Genomic DNA, 19,470 nt, shown 5'->3' with positions numbered 1-19,470 from the left:
GGGGTAGTTATCACTTTAGCCTTTTCCTATCTCCGCTGGTTAAAGCTAAACAGTCGTTTTCTATAACTGAAACCGCTTATAGACCTCACACTGACTCAGGACTTTTCAATTTTGGCTCCTGGATTACTGCTGGAAATTGGTCCACTGTGTATCAAACAAATGACGTAGACTGCATGGCTTTGTCCCTCCAAAATTTATTGAGGAGTAATTATGAATTCCACTTTCCTCACAAAAAAAATTAAAACCTGTTCTACAGATAAACCTTATGTTACTGAGTCTTTTAAAAAACCTAGAAGAAAAAAAAATCAATTTTTTCAAGGCAGATCTCATTAATGAGGCTAATAGTCTAAGGAAGTTCCTAAAGAAAAAATTAACAAAAGTAGCTTCTAATTATTATAATAGTAAAGTCAAAGATCTATGTTCTAACAAGCCCAAGCAATGGTACAGAAAAATTAAAGAAATATGCGGGAAAAGTCCTTCCGAAGTTGATTTTCATCTCCCTGAACCCCTAATAAGACTGCCAACGATTTAAACTTGTACCTTGCTTCCATCGTGCAAAGTCTCCCCCCTTTCACGGGCTCAGGTCCAACTATTTCCCCCATTACTTCCATTCCCTTTATTTCTCCCTCTGATGTTATAAATAAAATTGTAAAGCATAGAAAATCAAGTATTTGTCCCCTGGACATCCCAGTTGACTTAATTAAAGCCTTTTCAGACAAAATTGCTGACCCTTTATCAAATATTTTCAACCACATCACAAAATTTGGTAAATTCCCAAGTTGCTGGAAACAAGTTTTTATAACACCTGTCCCAAAAAAATGCACCAGTCTGACTTTCGCCAACATTCGCCCAATTACTTCAGTTTTTTCCAAACTTTATGAAAGTTTCCTCTGTGACTGGCTTAGGGATATAATTTGTCCGAGTATTGACACCCGGCAGTTTGGTAACTTAAGGAAAACTTCCACCACCCATTACCTTGTGCACTTAATGCATACCACCGTAAGTAACCTTGATAAACCAAAGGTTTGGCTGAACCTTGTCTTAGTTGATTTCCAAAAAAAGCTTTTGACCTGGTTGACCACACCATCCTAATTCGTTCACTACTGGTTAACTTTGAACTTGATCCTCAGTTAGTAAATATTGTTATATCGTTTCTTTCGAATAGATCTCAAGTTGTTAAATACAAAAATATTTTCTCCAACCCCCTCCCTATATATTGTGGATCTCCCCAAAAAGTCTTATTGGAACCACTTTTATTTCTTGTAACGATTCACGATAGTGTTTCGGATTTTCCCCAAAAATGAATATGCATGGATTCCTTTCTAATCTTTGAGGTGTGCAAAAAGACTGCTAGAGGTAACTCCTTTGGAGTCCTAACCCATATTTCAGATGATGCTAAGAACATAAATATGAAAGTAAATTCCACCAATTTAAATATAATGACGATAAATTTTTCGAAATCCCCTCCCGCTTTCCTTGACCCTATCCTACCCGAAATGCTTGTGAAACATGTTAAACTCCTTGGTGTCACAATTCCAAATAATCTTAAGTGAGACATGCATGTTTCTAATATTGTTAAACAAGCAAACGTTTCATAATCTATGTTAAAACTCTCAAACACATTTAATTACCCTAAGATGTATTCCCTCCGTGTTTATTTATAATTTATCAGGCCGCTTTTAGAATATGCATGTCCGGTCTGTCATTCACATCTTTCAAGCGAGCTTAGTGACAAAATTCAGTCGGTCCAAAAGCGTTCGCTCAGGATCATCTACAAAGAGAGCAAAATTCCATACTCCTTCCTCCTTAAATCCGCAGGTATTGCCAGGTTAAAAGAAAGAAGAGTACAAATTTTTTTGCCTTTTGCTAAATCCACAATATCTAATCCTCGTTCTGAGGACATCTTTTCTGATTTACATGACCCCATTAGACCCCGTCTCCTCCGCTTAGCTACCTTGGCAATTCCAACATATTCACCTATCCATGCCGTTACTGAGAGGTTCTGGAAAAGTTTCATCCCCTTTATTTTGGCGCACCTAAATAATCCCTGAACTATGCTCTGTACCAAAATTAACTCCTCCGTCCCTTATTTTAGTTGTTGTGTATGTTCACAATAATCATGCGTCATTTTTTTTTCTCTTTATCTTTGTCCCTTTTATTTTCCCTTTTGTTGATACTTATTTATGTTAAATTTCTTTTCTGACCTTTAATTTTAAATTTTTTTTCCCTTTAATTGTATTCCTTTCTTTAATTGTAAATATTTGTTTTGACAACTAATTTGGCTTGATTTTAAGCGTTTTTTTTATGTATTTGACCTTGAACACGATTTCGGCAATGTTTTTGTTCTTGACTGTTATTTCATTTTATCCCCTCCCCCTTCTTTTTCTATTTTTCGGTTTCCATTCTAGCCAATTTTTAAATTCTTATCATCCATTTTGATGCTTGATTGGTGTTTATTTTTTTGCTGTATTGTTTGTTTATTTATTTTGCTTTGTCTATTTTCTTTTGACATATGAAGCGAATTCGGCTCTATTAGAGCTTGTGATACCCTTTGGAAAATAAATATTATCTTATCTCTAGCCCTTTGAATTTCCAATCGAATGAGCCTTTTTTGAAGTTTCTACGACAACGCTTTCTATAAAAATATTATATGCCCCCAGGGCATAACTGACAACCCTTGTCCTGAAGGCTGTGGGTGAGTGTTCTCCTCAAAAACATAATTTCTATTCGGAAATCAACTACGCTGAACAAAATGGCTGCCTCAATTTTGATTGAATTTTTTTGGGAAAATGGTGGGCGTGGAAGGGGTGTTAGTTGCCTTCCAATCACTGTCGGCTATTAAAAAGGGCAGTAGTCATTCCAATTTCCAATCGAATGAGCCCTTTTCGAAGTTTGTACGACAACTTGCCAACATCGTTCTTTCCTTAGGCAGTGCGATTGCGCTGCCTATGATTTCTGGTAGTTTTGAGTTTGAATTTTAACAGGTATTTGTATCTGCTGAGCTTAAGTTTAAAATGGCCTTTACTTTTCTTTGAAAAAATTATTGTTCGGAAAGTTTTTTTGTTTAATTCATACAAAAAGGGAAATGTTATTTTTTCTTTACAAACACATGAATGTAAGTTGTTTTAATGCTTTTGAGTTTAACAGTCCATCGTTACTGCTTCAGCATGCAAGAATGCATAATTGAAACCTATTCTATAAAAAAAAAAAACTGTTACAACTCAAACTGATGTCAAAATATTCCAAGTAAACTAGTTACATGAGCAGTTCCAAAAGCCACGGCAAAACCAGAAGTGCACCTCTGATAATATTTCAGCAATTCGCCGCCGCAAACACTTCGACGTGCCAGCGTGCCGCCATCACTGCTGGCGGCAGCAGTTAACCGGGAATTTGTTGCAACAAATATGTTTTCGAGATAATTTGTTGAAATAATAGGTTATTTCCACTATTTCATGGTACAAACAAAATTCTGGACTCCCTTCAAGATTTTCTTTAATTTACTCGTCCACTACGGACTCTTGATTTACCTCTACTTGTTAATGTGCTCTTCCCTGTAATTATCAGTTTTTGGGACATTGAATAATCATTAATGTTTAAAAGCAAGCTATTTACCAAAATTCCTTTACAAGATTTGAATATTGGCCAATAGACCTTGTAGAATGTAGAATATGTACAATTATGCTAACAATAACACCCGTAGATTATAGTTAAAAGCACAAATTCGAGAGAATGAAGAGTTTTTTTTTTACTCTTAGCTTTTAAAAATTAATCACCATAATTATCTAATGCATCCTTGGATTGGAAATATCTTCAAAAATGACTCTTGAATTTGGAAATTCATCGGGATGAAGTTCTAACACCATTTGCATTCCTGAATGAGTCTTCTTAATTTTTGAACTTTCTTGTTAGATTTCTAAACAGCCTATCAAGGAGATCCACAGGGTCAGAGATAAACATTAAATCCAGAAAAACTAAGACAGAAATACGGACCTTCTAACCTTAAAACCGGGAAGCAGTAAGATCCACGGACACTAAGGGCTATAAATTATGCAGTTTGCCCTTTATTTACATAGAGAGTGTATCATTGGGACAGGTGGAGCGCTTGATTGTGGGTGTGTCCAAAATGGCTTATGTATTGAGATGAGAAGATGAAAGAATGTTTAAATGGAAGTTGAACAAAATCAAGACACTAGGTGCATCCAGGTTATTAAAAGCTCATATCTACGTATCTTAGGAACGGCTAAGGGTATAATTTGAAACTTTCTGGACCACTACTACTGATACTACAACTGCGACTGCAACCACTTGCAACTGTGAAAACAACTGCTTGCGACTGCAACTATTAGCAACTTCGACTACTTATTGCAATCATTACGACTACTTTCGGTGACAATTGTGACTACTTGCGACTGTGATTCTTACTATTTCGAATGTGACTACTTGTGACTGTGAGTATTTGCAAGTCCTTTTGTCGATTACTGCAACTACTTGCGACTGCGAATGCAACTTTCTGTTGCTTCTAGTGACTGTAATTGTGACTTCTTGCATCCGCAACTACTTGTGACTGCGACTACTAGGGAGAGCAACTGATTTGTATTGTGATTGAAGATACCTGCGACTGAGAACGAGGTACTTACGAAAAGTTTTCTTGGAAGGGCTATAAGGCTTCAATGTTTTTACTTTACTCTAAACTAAATTAAAACTCTAGACTAAAACTCTAAAACTAGACTACAACTATAAACTAATAAGCTAAACTGAAACTCTAAATTAATAAGCTAAATTTAATTTCTGAACTAAAACTCTAAACTAAAACTCTAAACTAAAAATTTAAACTAAAATTATGAAATAAAACTCTAAACTAAAATTCTAAACTAAAGTTCCAAACTAAAACGTTAAACTAAAACTCAAAACTAAAAATATATAGTAAAAATCCATAGTAAAATTCTATACTAAAACTCTAAACTAATAAGCTAAGCTAAAACTATGAACTAAAACTAACTAAAATTTTGAACTAAAACTCTAAACTAAAACTACACTAAAAATCTAAATTAAAAATCTAAACTATATCGCTAAACTAAAACTGTAAACTAATACTCTAAGCTGAAACTCTAAACTAAAACTCTAAACTAATACACTAAACTAAAAAAAAACACTCTGGTATCTTTCTTCGGACTTCGTGAAGGCAATCTTTGTAGGGGAGCCTTAGGGGGGGAAGCTCAATTTCCTTTTTCCTTTGGTCTTCCTTTTGACGTGGTTGGCTTTCCTGTGGTTTAGATTGGTTTTCCTTAGGCACAGTTAAATCAGCAACAGGATTGGTGGGCATCACCAGATTAATGTCTGATTGCTTCAGCTTTTCTTCTTCACTAAGATTTTCGTTTTTTTCTTGGTCGTCCGTGTTTAGGGGGTTGTTTTACTGCTTGCTAGATTTGTTTTCCTTATGCCCACTCAAATAAGCAAGAGGCTTTGTGGGCCAAGCCATAATAATATATGATTTCTACATATTAGCAATTTCACTAAGAGTTTCGTTTTTTTCTTGGTCTTCCTTTTTTAGGTGTTGGTTTTCCTGCGTTTTATATTTGTTTTCCTTAGGCACAGTCAAATAATCAACGGGATTGGTGGGCACAACCAGATTAATGTCGAATTGTTTCAGATTAGCAAATTCACTGATAGTTTCGTTTTTTTATTGGTATTCCTTTTGACGTGGTTGGTTTTCCTGCGGTCTAGATTTGTTTTCCTTAGGCACAGTTAAATAATCAAGGGGATTTGCGGGCATATCCAGAATAGTGTATTATTTCTTCCGATTAGCAAATTCACAGATAGTTTAATTTTTTTTTTTTCTTGGTCTTCCTTTTGAAGTGGCTTGTTTTCCTGCAGATTAAATTGGTTGTACTGAGGCACAGTCAAATAAGCAAGAGGATTTTTTGGCATCACCAGATTAATATATGATTGCTTTCGATAATCAACTTCACTGAGAGTTTCTTGTTTTTCTTTGTCTTCCTTTTTTAGGGGGTGGGTTTCCTGCGGTGTAATTTTGTTTTCCGTAGGCACAGTTAAAACATCAACGGGATTGGCGGGCATCACCAGATTAGTATCTGATTGCTTCAGATTATCAATTTCACTGATAGTTTCGTTTTTTTCTTGGTATTACTTTTGTCGTGGTTGGTTGTACTGAGTTTTAAATTGGTTTTCCTTAGGCACAGTTAAATCAGCAACGGGATTGGCGGGGACAACCAGATTAATGTCGAATTGTTTCAGATTAGCAACTTCACTGATAGTTTCGTTTTTTTCTTGGTATTCCGTTTTAAGGGGGTTGTGTTCCATCGGGTTATATTTGTTTTACTTATGGACACTTAAATAAGAAAAAAGATTTGTGGGCATATCCAGATTATTATATGATTGCTTCAGATTAGCAATTTCACTGATAGTTTCTTTTTTTTCTTTGTCTTCCTTTTTACGTGGGTTGTTTTCCGGCGGTCTATATTTGTTTTACTTAGGCACAGTTAAATCAGCAAGGGGATTGGCGGGCATCGCCAGATTAGTGTCTGATTGCTTCAGATTAGCAATTTCACTGATAGTTTCATTTTTTTTTTTTCTTGGTCTTCCTTTTGTAGTGGGTGGTTTTCCTGCAGTTTAAATTGGTTTTCCTTAGGCACAGTTAAATCAGCAACGGGATTGGCGGGCATCACCAGATTAGTGTATGATTGCTTCAGATTAGCAATTTCACTGATAGTTTCGTTTTTTTCTTTGTCTTACTTTTTACGTGGTGGGTTTTACAGCTTGTTAGTTTTGTTTTACTTAGGCACAGTTAAATCAGCAAGAGGATTGGCGGGCATCTCCAGATTAGTGTCTTATTGCTTCAGATTATCAATTTCACTGATAGTGTCGTGTTTTTGTTTGTATTCCGTTTTAAGTGGGTGGTTGTACTGAGTGTTAGATTGGTTTTACGTAGGCACAGTCAAATAAGCAACGGGATTTGAGGGCAAAACCAGAGTAATGTCGCATTGTTTCAGATTAGCAACTTCACTGATAGTTTCGTTTTTTTATTTGTATTCCTTTTGAAGTGGTTTGTTTTCCTGCGGTTTAGATTGGTTTTCCTTATGCACAGTTAAAACATCAAAAAGATTTGCGGGCATCACCAGATTATTATATGATTTCTTAAGATTAGCAATTTCACTGATAGATTCGTTTTTTTCTTTGTCTTCCGTTTTTCGTGGGTTGTTTTCCTGCGGTCTATTTTTGTTTTCCTTAGGCACAGTTAAATAATCAACGGGATTTGGGGGCCTAGCCAGATTAGTGTATTATTTCTTCAGATTATCAATTTCACTGATAGTTTAATTTTTTTTTTTTCTTGGTCTTCCTTTTGACGTGGCTGGTTTTCCTGCTGTTTACATTGGTTTTACTTAGGCACAGTCAAATAAGCAACGGGATTGGCGGGCATCACCAGATTAGTGTCTGATTGCTTCAGATTAGCAATTTCACTGATAGTTTCGTTTTTTTCTTGGTCTTACGTTTTACGTGGTTGGTTTTACTGCGGTTTAGATTGGTTTTCCGTAGGCACAGTCAAATAATCAACAGGATTTGCGGGCATAACCACATTAGTATCTGATTGCTTCAGATTAGCAATTTCACTGATAGTTTCGTTTTTTTATTTGTCTTCCTTTTTACGTGGTTGGTTTTGCGGCGGGCTATTTTGGTTTTCCGTAGGCACAGTTAAATAAGCAACCGGATTGGCGGGCAACACCAGAATAGTGTCTGATTGCTTCAGATTATCAATTTCCCTGATAGTTACGTTTTTTATTGGTCTTACTTTTTACGTGGTTGGTTTTCCTGCGGTTTAGATTGGTTTTCCTTAGGCACAGTTAAATCAGCAACGGGATTGGCGGGCATCACCAGATTAGTGTCTGATTGCTTCAGATTAGCAATTTCACTTATAGTTTCGTTTTTTTCTTGGTATTACGTTTTACGTGGTTGGTTTTCCTGCGGTTTATATTTGTTTTCCTTAGGCACAGTTAAATAAGCATCGGGATTTGCGGGCATCACAAGATTAGTATCTGATTTCTTAAGATTATCAATTTCACTGATAGTTTCGTTTTTTCTTGGTCTTCCTTTTGAAGTGGCTGGTTTTACTGCGGTTTATATTGGTTTTCCTTAGGCACAGTTAAATCAGCAACGGGATTTGCGGGCATCGCCAGATTAGTGTCTGATTGCTTCAGGTTAACAATTTCACTGATAGTTTCGTTTTTTTCTTGGTCTTGCTTTTGATGTTGCTAACGAACATCACTTTTATCTCGAGAAATCATAGCTCTAACGCGGTCAATAATATTTGTCATTCCTACCGCTGCCTTTCTCTGAAAATTTTCAAACATTTTCTTTACCTTGTTGTTGTAGTAACGTATCCTTGTTGAAACACGGTAAATCATATTATTAAGTACAAACATCATTATGATCTTAGATGTGTTTTAAAGTAATGATCATACTTACAAAATTCCCATTTACAGTATCGATCCTTAATGTGAAAAAATAAAACTAATTTTAAATGTTTCTAGTTTGAATTAAAAGATTAAAACTATTGCTCAGATGCCATAAGTATTTTTGTAGTTTATAGCTTTAGCGATTCTGAACTGAAAACTAAAATAAAATATTTTTTTTCATTTTTTACTTCAAGTCCCTACTTCAAGTTACTTCAGTTCACGTTATATATGGTTATTAGTAGATGAAAAGACATCAAAAATGCAAAAATGCTAGGTATCAGTGATGAAAATGCATCAAAAATGCTAACAAAAATCCTAACATTAGAAAGAAACAAATATCAAAGCAGAAAACAGTCGACAACGTGATTGTAAGGACAACTTACTACTGTTTTTGAGTGACAACTAACACAAAAGTCAATCAACGCTTGACGAATTTGATCATGTGCATCCGAGACAAGTCGCCGATTCACAATGCCACGCACATCTAAAATTATACACGTTATATTATTGTATAATATATATTATTATTATAATATATGCATTATATACATTAAATTATTATACATAATTTATATAAATTTTATGTTTAAAATTTAAATTTATATATATATATATATATATATTCAATTTATAATATAAATTTATATAAAATTTAAAATTTAGAAATTTTTCTTAGAATTTTAAACTTAAAAATTTATTATATAAAGAGTTATATATAATTTTTTTTAGTTGCATTTTAATTTTTCTCTTGTTTTACCTATTATTATTTGATGTTAACTATAATCTCGAGAAACTAAGGTGAGAGGCTTTACAAATCAGTTGTTATAGATAAAGCATCTTCCTCAATTTAAAACATAGTAAATAAGTATACGAGTAAAATATTCATAAATCACGGTAATATAACAATCATGATATATATATTACCATAGACCAGGGGTCTTACAGACAAAACAAACTTAAAGTAGGGACTCCGGTCACTATTGGGGTAAGAAATAGGGACCAAATAGGTACCAGTTTATATGAAAATAATTAAAGTAACCACCAGTGAGTACCACCTCCGTTGTAGGGAGGTGTTCAAAAACTCACCCTCACTGATAGTTCCTCCCTCAAAATATCTGACAGAAATTTCAGTAAACATTTCTGTCACTAATCAGAATGTGGCGCAGCGTCTCTTGTTTCACCAATATACTGCTGGCCAAAGCGAATGGGTAACTTATAACCGTGGAAGCTGGCATTAGTGTCAGCAAAAAATCCTCCACAATATCTAACTCTCGGTGACACTTGGCTCTTGTAATCGTTTTCCTTTCAGAAACAGAAAACAGAAAATTATTACTACACTAATATAACCAACTACACAAATTAAATTAATTATTCTTATTATTGCACTGAAAATATGTCAAGTGTCACCACACACTAGATGGCGTCGATAGTTTTTTTTTGTCGACTCTAGCGCCAGTTCCCACAATTGTAAGTTACCCATACGCTTTACTGCTGGACATCAAGTAAATTGCTATAGGAGCAAGGGTGATAGGCAATTGCCAACTGCTTAAATCTAGCTAAGCTACTACTGCATCTATACAAAAACATAGCAAAATTTTCGAGAGGTGTTTTATACAAAAAAAAATAACTTCAAAAGATATTTGAAAAGTTCGTGTATTTGCATTTTTGTTTTGTTTTTACGAGTTAGACAAAAACTTACAAGGGGGGGGGATTCAAAGCTGCCAACCCCCCTTTCCAATGAAATATCCTAAAAGAAAACAGTCATAGCTTCACTGGGTAGATAGTAAGAAATAACTGATATATTTACTTCTAAAAAATTCTATCACAAGTCCCAATGGGCTGAATTCCAATTTCGGAGTCATAAAAACCAATACAAGCAAAAAAAAAAATATGGAAACAAGAAAACTAAAAAAACTAGCAAACAATGCGTACACAGCAATATCAGAATGAAAAATCATTCGTTAGTCAAAGTAATTGAACAGCAAAGTGTCGGAGCAAACTAAAAAGATAAAAACTGGAAAAACTGAAAAAGAATTAGATAGGCTCCTAAGCACACTATCGTCTATTTTCGTTTGCCATTCGTAGTTTAAGCTGTTTACACGTAAAATAGAAGAACCTAATATATTTGGCTCTCAACGGGGTCAGCAGTATCTTATCACGATACACATCGTTCCTTTTCGATAAGCGGTAAATATGTCGGTTAATATACAGACAAATATATTTGGTAAATATATCGACATTCCCGAAATGAAAGGACATGTTTCGAGCTGACATGAGGCAAGTTTCGCTTCGGCAGCCACATTTCACGTCCGTCCGAAGAAAAAACTGTCTTCACGTGGGCGAATACACACTGCGTTTCAATTTCGGATAAGGGTCGAAAAAATCTGCTTTGCCGACGGGCTTCATCGCTTCACCCCTATCCCTCGTGTTGAAATAAATAGAATCTTTCCATTTATATCCTTATAAAAATTGTACTTTTTTTAGTTTTTATTAAAAAACGATCCCTTCCCTGTTCAACCAAGTTGAAGAATTACAAGAAACTGATACTGTAGCAAGTTCTTATCATACTCAACGTAGTATGAAAAAAAATCGTATCCAAACTTTTTTACTAGGGTCGAGGGTGTAGGGCAACTAATAAGGGCATGAAACTAAGGCTGTTTTCCCTCCAATATTTTTTCACTCTTAAATAGAGCGCTAGAACTTTCAATTTCCAATCGAATAAACACCCTCTGAGGAACATTTCTGAGGGCCTGTGGGAAAAATAGATAAATATTTTATGTAAGTCAAATAGCCCTTTACTTAGGTGGCGCTATTGTACAACTGAATTTGTAATTTTTTATACATTTCCTAGGATTCTATCTTGTTTTTTTCTTTTGTTATATTGTTGTTGTTTTTTTAAGAGATATTACAGTTGTTCTGCTTTGATGCCTTTCTTTATTCTTCTTTTTTTTATTAGCTCGCTCTTTCACACATTTCTGTGTATTTCACTACTTGCCAACTATTACTGTTGAGATAACTTGAGTTAATGTGTCCTTTTATGCTGGCAAATGACGTCAAATTGTTCTGATGTCATGATTTAAGTCTTAATATAGCGTCTTTAAAAATGAGCAGGACAACATAGCAGGAAATCAGGTAACGGAATCATCAATCTTACACTATACACCTTGTATTAAAAGCTACGTGTATTAAATCATCTTCTATATGAAGATGTAGTTTTTGTCCAAAACCGCACTTTATTTTAATATTACCTTTTGTTAGATAATATTAATGGTTAATGTATAATATGTTGATGTTCCAGAACCATGTTCGTGGCGACAGAAAAAAAGGAGACACATCGTTGCCTCCTATGGGAAAAAATGATACTTAGTTGTTCAAGATGAAAGACTGTGGTTCTTCTAAATGGGGTTCTCGGCTATAGTAATTCCGGTGGTGCTATAGTGATTCTGGTGGTGCACTTTTCATCTTGATCCTAAACTATTCAGTGCGGTTTCAGACTGTTTTTTCAAAATTCTTACAAATTTGTTTTTGCAACAAACTTTAAGCACTAAGATTATTCAAAATAATAGTTACAAGCTTCAAATAACCATTCTTCCTTGACTGACAGTTTTGTTTTTTTTAGAATACATTTTTGTGTGTTGCCTTGATGGCTGCTTCATTTGTTACCAGGTTCCAGCTATTGCTGCAATACTGTGATAATATTTCAGAGACAACTACGATAGTATTGACTTAGTAAAGAACAATAATCCCAAAAATATTTTTTCTCCAAGTGTCATCGTATTGAACAGCTAGTCGTAGAGGAGAAAGGCTATGAAAATGAACTAGATAGTTTGGACAGTGTTGCCAGGCTGAACCGTGAAAATAAACCAGTGAAACTAATTAGTTTGTTGACAGCAGTTTCCTTCTGCAATAATTTAAACATTAATTCCCTGTTGATTCCCGAAGTTAACTATACCTTCAGATGGAAGCTAAACCTTCTTAAAAGTGGCGTAATTTCGTCAAAATTCTGGGGGAGGGACCAAAGTTGCAGCGAATTTTCCCAAATCAGAAGAAAATGATAATGAAAACTGAAAAATGGTACATATATTACCATAAAGGCAGATGTATTAAAGAAACCTGGCTTGTTTCTCTGGATACTTGAATTATGCAGGCTTTCCTTAATTTTGACAAGATATATTGAAGACGCCCCTGCTTCTTAAGGTGTTTGTTGTTTTATGTTTTATTTTACTTTTCGCTGATTTCTCAGCCACATCTCCATATTTTAGTATTGCGTCCGCTACTACTAAAAACTGTACATGGCGCTATTTTTCATTTCAATTTAAATTGAATTGGCCATTGTTTTTAATTTTTTAAGACATACATGATTTTGTAAGTTTTCACTTAACCAATTCAAACAATCATATTCAACTTTCAATGTCTGCTATTTCCACTCTTCCTAAATTTAGATTTATTTAAAGTTGTTCCATGTGCACATGGGCGCCCATAAGCTGAATTCCAGGGGGGGCAAACGGCGTCTAATTGGCACTTTTAATGCTATATAATAGACATCTCAGAACAAAAATATAAAAATAAGGCAGCATCATTCAGCCAGGGGGGGGGGCGGGAGCCCCCCCTGCCCCCCATATGGGCGCCCATGCATGTGCAGATTGTTTTGTGGTACTGTCGTAATCTTGTCTTTCTCTTTGTCATCAATAATTTGTGCTTCTTCTCCCCAGATATTTCAATTGCCATATCCACATCGCGACATCCCTGGTCCTTTGGGTCAGTTACAAGCCACAGGATTCGGTGACATCTATCTTGGCTCATCTGTAACCATGGGATTCATTCAAGTTCGAAGAATTCATGAAAACGAATGTGTTGATATTATTAGCAAAAATGACCTGGAATCTAATAGAGATATTTATAAAATTGCGGCAGAAAAAGCTGTTTCTTATAGGTTAGAATTTTTGTAACTTTATTTACAATGGCACAAATACCTGATCTCTTTCAAAATAAAACTGAATCTAAATTCAAAACTGACACTGGGGAATTTTCAAATTATACTCCCTGACCCTCCTCCTCCGTTAGGGATGGGGCCAGAGGATTCTTCTAAAAGTACTATTTCTGTTTTTGTAATTTGTTATTCGTTTTGACTGATAAATAAACATTTGATCCTCAAACATAATGTTTGGCCATAATACAATGTCCGAACAAAACAAAAAAAAATACATTTTAAACGTTTCCTCTTTCATAACGTTAAGAAATACAATATTGCTGAGACTTTCAGGAAAAACTATTTGTGTATATTTAGTGTCAACCTGCATTTCATTATATTTTTTCATTAATCGTGCTTAATACGATTTTTTTATGTTATAACAAATAAAATGCACATTTCAAAATAAGTTTTTTTTTTCAGTCAAACGCAATTAGCGTTCTGGTTTTAAAAAAAACATAGATATATTAGCCCTACTTGTGTTTGTGAATTTTTTTTTCTTTTCATGTTTAACTTGATTATTTATTTTAATGTCTCTTCGTATTGGATTTTAATTGTTTATTGATAGTAATTTATGTTCCTTGTACACTCGAACTGTTATTTGACTTTATTTCAGCTTGCCTTCGGTTTGATGTAGCTCTTTAATTTTCTTTATCTTTAATTTTTTGAAAATTAATTTCAGTATTAATTTAGTATGATTCTAGTTTTTCACGCTGTTAAAACCAGACTGATACTACTGAGCCAAACTTGGGCCTTGTGTCCAAACCCCTCTTCCTACATACAGGCATTTTGTACCTTGATCAGTGTAAATGGGCGTTCGGCAAAGGGTCATGAACAACGAAATGCTAATCATCAAAAATCATAATGACAGTCCTAAATCAGAACACATTAAGCACCAATTCAATAAGCCTCACTCTTCAGCACAATGTCCCTTGAAAATGTAAACTACATGCATATCCATATCGGGCACGGTTGTATGCAGCACCATCTGTTTTCTTTTATATTGATGCTGATCTGATCCTGCTTAACCTTTTCGGATTTTCTTATAAACATGAGCTGCGAATATAACCATAGCAGCTGCCCCATCAATCGCCATTTCGTTTATTACTTGGAGCTGATTTGCAAATGTCAATAATAGAATGTAAGCGCTTGCGTACATTGTTCCGTCTTGGATTAATTCCAATCCATTCTTTCTCTCATTGCATTCTGGTCCTTGATCCAAAAAACTAAGGTGCTTAAGGTGCATGACAGTTTAATAGGTAAGGCAAAGTGCATGATAGTCTCCAGTGCAATGGGTAAAGGTGTAGAATAGTGGCTCTCCAGAAAGAAAGATGCTAGAACAAAGAGAGATAATGTAGTTAACGAGAGAAGAAAAAAAATCTGGACAAACTTTTAATAACACTGTAAAGATGAGCAGTTTAGCTAGGCTACTGAAATCATCGAATTTTTTGGTGAAGACGAAACAAAAAATGTTGAAACAAAAAAAATTTTGAAATGATGAATTTCGTGTAATGCCAGCCAATATTGTCAGGAGACTCAGTTTTAGCTAAGTTAAGAAAACTTGGCAGAATCTAATTATGCCTTTTTCTTATTTTCTAGATCTGGAACAATTATTGAGTATTATCCCCGAATTTGGAAAGGGGTTATTGTTACTGTAAAGAAAGTCATCGACGCTGATTTCAAACCTGGTTCCCCAAGCAGTGCATCTCAAAATCTATTGATAGCTGAACTAGACAACCTACGAATGTTGAGTGCACCAGGAATTTTGCACTTACTTGGTGCTATGCCAACTCAGGACTACAATCAAATATCATTAGTGTTTGAAAAAGTCCAATTTGGCTCGTTGTATAGGTGTATGCACGAACCACCTGTACAAGTCTTTGGCCGTGAAATTAAGTTGATCTTTCTTAGCCAGATTGCTAATGCCCTTAAATTTGTGCATAATATGGGCTTTGTACATTTAGCAGTATCATCGCATTCAATTCACATTGTAAGTCCAACTCAGGCAAAATTGGGGAATTTTGAGTTTGCCATCAACGCTCAAGGGGAGCTAGAAAAACATGCGTATGTCCAACGCCCTTGGGACGTATTAAAAAATGTGTATTGGCGATGGATGTCCCCAGAAGTGATGAGAAAGATGGCGCCTACAGAAAAGTCTGACATTTTTTCTTTTTGTATGGTAGTAGCTGAAGTTTTTGAAGAAAAACTACCTTGGGATGATGGGGATTTCAAAAGTGTATTTAAAATTATTGATCGAACACTGGAAAGATCGGAAGCATCAAATGAAAGACATATTGTAATTGACGTCGCGCTGTTTCCCAAACTGATTCAAAGGCTGCTGAGGGCTGGACTAGATGTGAAGCCCAGTATGCGTTGTGACTTGTCGAAAATTGAATCAATGCTTGAGCAGCAAACTGAAGTGATTTCTAAAGCCAAAAAAGGTATCAGACCAAGTCTGGGCCAAGTATCTTCTTCGAGGAAACTATCTTATCTCAAAGCTAATCAAATTGATGACAATACTGAGTCAGAAGTTTCGTATTCGAGTCAAGACAGATCGGTGACTGCTGGAGACTCTGGTTTTTTTTCCACTCCGGGATTATCTTCTGATTGTTTTGGGCTAGTTAGTTCTTCGCCTTCTCGACCGTTTATACAGCAAAAGGCCGAAACTCTAGAAAGGAAATCCAGTGCAAAAATAGAGTCATTTAAGCGAACAAGTTCAGCTGATGAAAGTGTTCTAATGTGTTCTTATCAGAGTATGCCAAACGATCCAGCACCTAGCAGTAGCTGTTTGAGGCGATTTTCGGTCTGGGCAAGACCAAAACATGACAAAACAAACTCATTTGATTCCGCAGATAAACTGTCTGTTTTGCCATCCCAGCCAAAATGCAAATTTGTTAAGGATTCGCCCGGCTCATCCCGGGGAAATATGTTGACTTCAAACAAAACTGGTATGATGAAATTTTTAAAAAGAACCCCATCTATATCTGTCTCACCTCCCCCTCCGATGCCCAAGATTAAGCTAGAGCCCCGAAAACCAGCAAGCCACTTCAGCTCCCCCGCGGTTTTCGTTCCACCAGCAATCCAAGGTGAGCGTAAAACTCGTACTAATAACAATAATCGATACACAAACATTCCCTCTGATATCAAGTCTGCTGTAGTCCAATTTAGAAAGGAATTTGAAATAACTAAGTGGGGTCGTACTATTTCCAGAACCAATTTCAACAATGCCTCTACTCAAACCGAGGACTTGGGCGAAATAGGAACGCTGCGTGAAAGTTTCCGTAAAAAATCAAGTGATCAAGTGAAGCGTTATCTGCAAACTGATTTTGATAATTGTTCAAGAAGATCTTATGAGGAGTCGCATCCTATCATGGCACCAACTCTGCCGAGGGTCGGAGCTATTCACAGCCTTGCCCAAGTCCCATGTAAAAAGTCGGAGAATTTTTCGGCTGGTAGCTATGTTGATTTTTCAAGGGGAAATCCTGTTGAGACAAGCTCACCTATTACTCATAAAAAAAACAAGAAGTGTGTCCGTTTCTACGAGCCGGGTGAAGTCCCACGAAGACCGAATCGGGATAAAAACAGCTAAGTGTCATCTAGTAATGAATTGATGGAAATGAATACAAAATAAATTTTTGTGTGAAAGGGCCAATGAACTGACCCAACCTGAAACCTTTTTTGGCTTACCACCCCCTGGCTAGCAATATCCTGAAGTAAAATCCTCCCTGTGCATCTTTAACACAAATTCAACTTCAGCAAACTGCATAAATATCAGTGTGTCTACATCTTGCTACCGCTATTTATATCATATGTTTGTTTGTTTGTTGTTTTTTTTTGTCTTTTTTTTATTGAGTTATTTTTTTTATGCATGTATTTTTTGTGTTTAAGAGGTCCTGCTTTTTTGTTCATTGAACCTGATTGACCGACTATAAATTTCATTGGTTCTAGTATATTTATAAAGGTTCATTACATAAATTTCATAAAGGTTCTACAATATATTTTCTGTAAAACACAATAAGAGCAGAACATTGGGAGGGTAAATTAAGCAGATCTGTTTCATTTCTGTAAGTTAAAAAAATCGAGATATTGTAATGAAAATCTAATACAAGTGAAGTTATGTGTTTGAACGATTCATATATATAAGAAAATCTTGTGATTCGTCTGTTTCGGATACAGATATTTGTTGTCTTTCAATAAGCATTTGTTTTTTTCATTCATTTGATCTTTTTCCCAGACTTTGTGAATCCTCTCTAGACTGTGAATGAGTTTTTTTGCTGTAAAATCTAAATTACAGCAGAACTTTGAAAGGGCGAATTAGTCAGAATTTAAGCTAAACTTGCTGGTGCAACGTGAAGTGCTGCCCGGTTTATTGCTTAGCGTTTCTTAGCTTTTGTTCCATACGTTTTTAGTTTTTTTTTATTATTTGCTTTCATCTACTTTTAACTCTAACTGAATTTAATCAAATTAAACTTTAATTTAGTTTAATTGCAAGCTGAAGTGGCTATGTCGATTGATCGTATTTTATTTTGAAATCTCAAGGAAAATAAAAATGAAGTCTGATTTTTTTTTTTTTATCGGTCATGTGGTACAATTTCTATGGAATTTCTAATGAGTACGATTCCTAATGAAAAAGAATTTCATATGCAATTTTGCAGTTTCGGTAGTAGCGAGTACCAAATTAAGAGAAAAGTGGGTGAAACAGCCAAAAATAAGCTAAATATATGTGGTATCCAATACCTTGAATAGGCCTACCTTTCCTTTGAAGGTGTAGTTCCTTTTAGGAATGAACAGAATCTTCATAATTTTTTTGCAAACAAAAGTGCTTTCAAGTTTAACTGGTTAGGTAGGTACTGCCCTAAAGAATCCATAATTTTTGAACACCAAAAAGAAATATTCAAAAACTGCAATTTTCAGACATGAATAGACCCAAGATGGGCTCAGGGGGAAACCAATTTTTCTATTTTCATGCCCTCAGTACTTTAATCTATGGACTTGTGTTTAAAAAGAAGCGGGGTAGGGGTAGAACGGCTTAATGGGAGTTTCATGAAAAATTGTCTGCACTCCAAGGATAGCTTCCTAATTGAAATTGAAGGTGTTTTATCTGTCATGGTAGTTTCATGTATTAATCTTGAAAAGATTACATTCGTGTTTTCTGTTGTTATTTTTTAAATAAACTTTTTTAAGAGGGACAGGCGATGTGAAGACAATATTATATCCGAAAAAACTAACAACTCAGTGCTCATTTTTCAGTGTTCATTTCTCATTCAGACTAAAATCTGATTTATCGTCATAGTATATGAATTGTGAGCCTTTTGAGACAAAATCCTTCTCCCCTTCCTGTAAACGGCATTTCTGCAACACTAGGGACCAAATTTTGTCAAAATTGAAGTTTAATGTGTTTATGTGATTTATTTTATGAGCTTAAAGTGCCAAATTGCTTTTTGCGCAGTATTTAGTATCGCTTAGTTTAAAAAAAAAAAGGCAACCTGTAATCAGATCTGTTGATGAAATAAAATATTTTCATGTTTTCAAGTGATAGTTATGTTACTGGAGGTTTAATTAATTTTTGTCACTTGGATATGTGAAAGGCGTGTTTCGAGATACCCTAAGTTTCAGTGAGGATAATTTATTTCTACTAAAGATTATTTTTTATAAGATCCGTGTCTTCCGTCATTTTCATATTTATATAGCTATAGTTATATTTATTATAGCTATATTTATTTATTATATATAGATATAGTTGTTCTACAAAGCAATTTTGTAAATTATAAAGACGCTATCCTTTCGGTGCCACCGGGGGGAAGAGAATAATGATAAATCAAATGAGGAAAATTATAATTTAAATACAATTTAAATCCTGTAAGACCGAGCTTATAGCGTTATTTACCGCCTTGAAGTTGTCTGTTTTGATCTTAGCTAATTCCAACGGTTGTTTGATTTTAAATCTAAAATTAATAAAAAAAAAGCAAGTAAAAATTTACGATATTGAAAATAGCAAACGTAAATTGAACAAAAAACGCACATTTTAAA

At 35.0% G+C, this 19,470-nt stretch overlaps 1 protein-coding gene across 1 annotated transcript in view; it reads left to right on the top strand.

The window, feature by feature from the left end:
• The window catches only part of LOC148954796 (inactive serine/threonine-protein kinase TEX14-like), a 72,909-nt gene extending 54,002 nt beyond the window's left edge, over window positions 1-18,907 (top strand). Inside the window, exons 3-4 of the mRNA XM_089107943.1 lie at window positions 13,184-13,404; window positions 15,040-18,907. Of these exons, the coding sequence (XP_088964069.1) occupies window positions 13,184-13,404; window positions 15,040-17,029 (2,211 nt within the window). The 3' untranslated portion in view covers window positions 17,030-18,907. The remainder of the gene's footprint in view (window positions 1-13,183; window positions 13,405-15,039) is intronic.
• Window positions 18,908-19,470: the final 563 nt, after the last annotated feature.

This window comes from Artemia sp. Qi Xiang Cuo, chromosome 2, assembly GCF_049724085.1.
Source record: "Artemia sp. Qi Xiang Cuo chromosome 2, ASM4972408v1, whole genome shotgun sequence".
Taxonomy (NCBI): Eukaryota; Metazoa; Arthropoda; class Branchiopoda; order Anostraca; family Artemiidae; genus Artemia; species Artemia sp. Qi Xiang Cuo.
The sequence above is the reverse complement of the archived record's forward strand: the minus strand, read 5'-3'. Positions and strand labels throughout refer to the sequence as shown.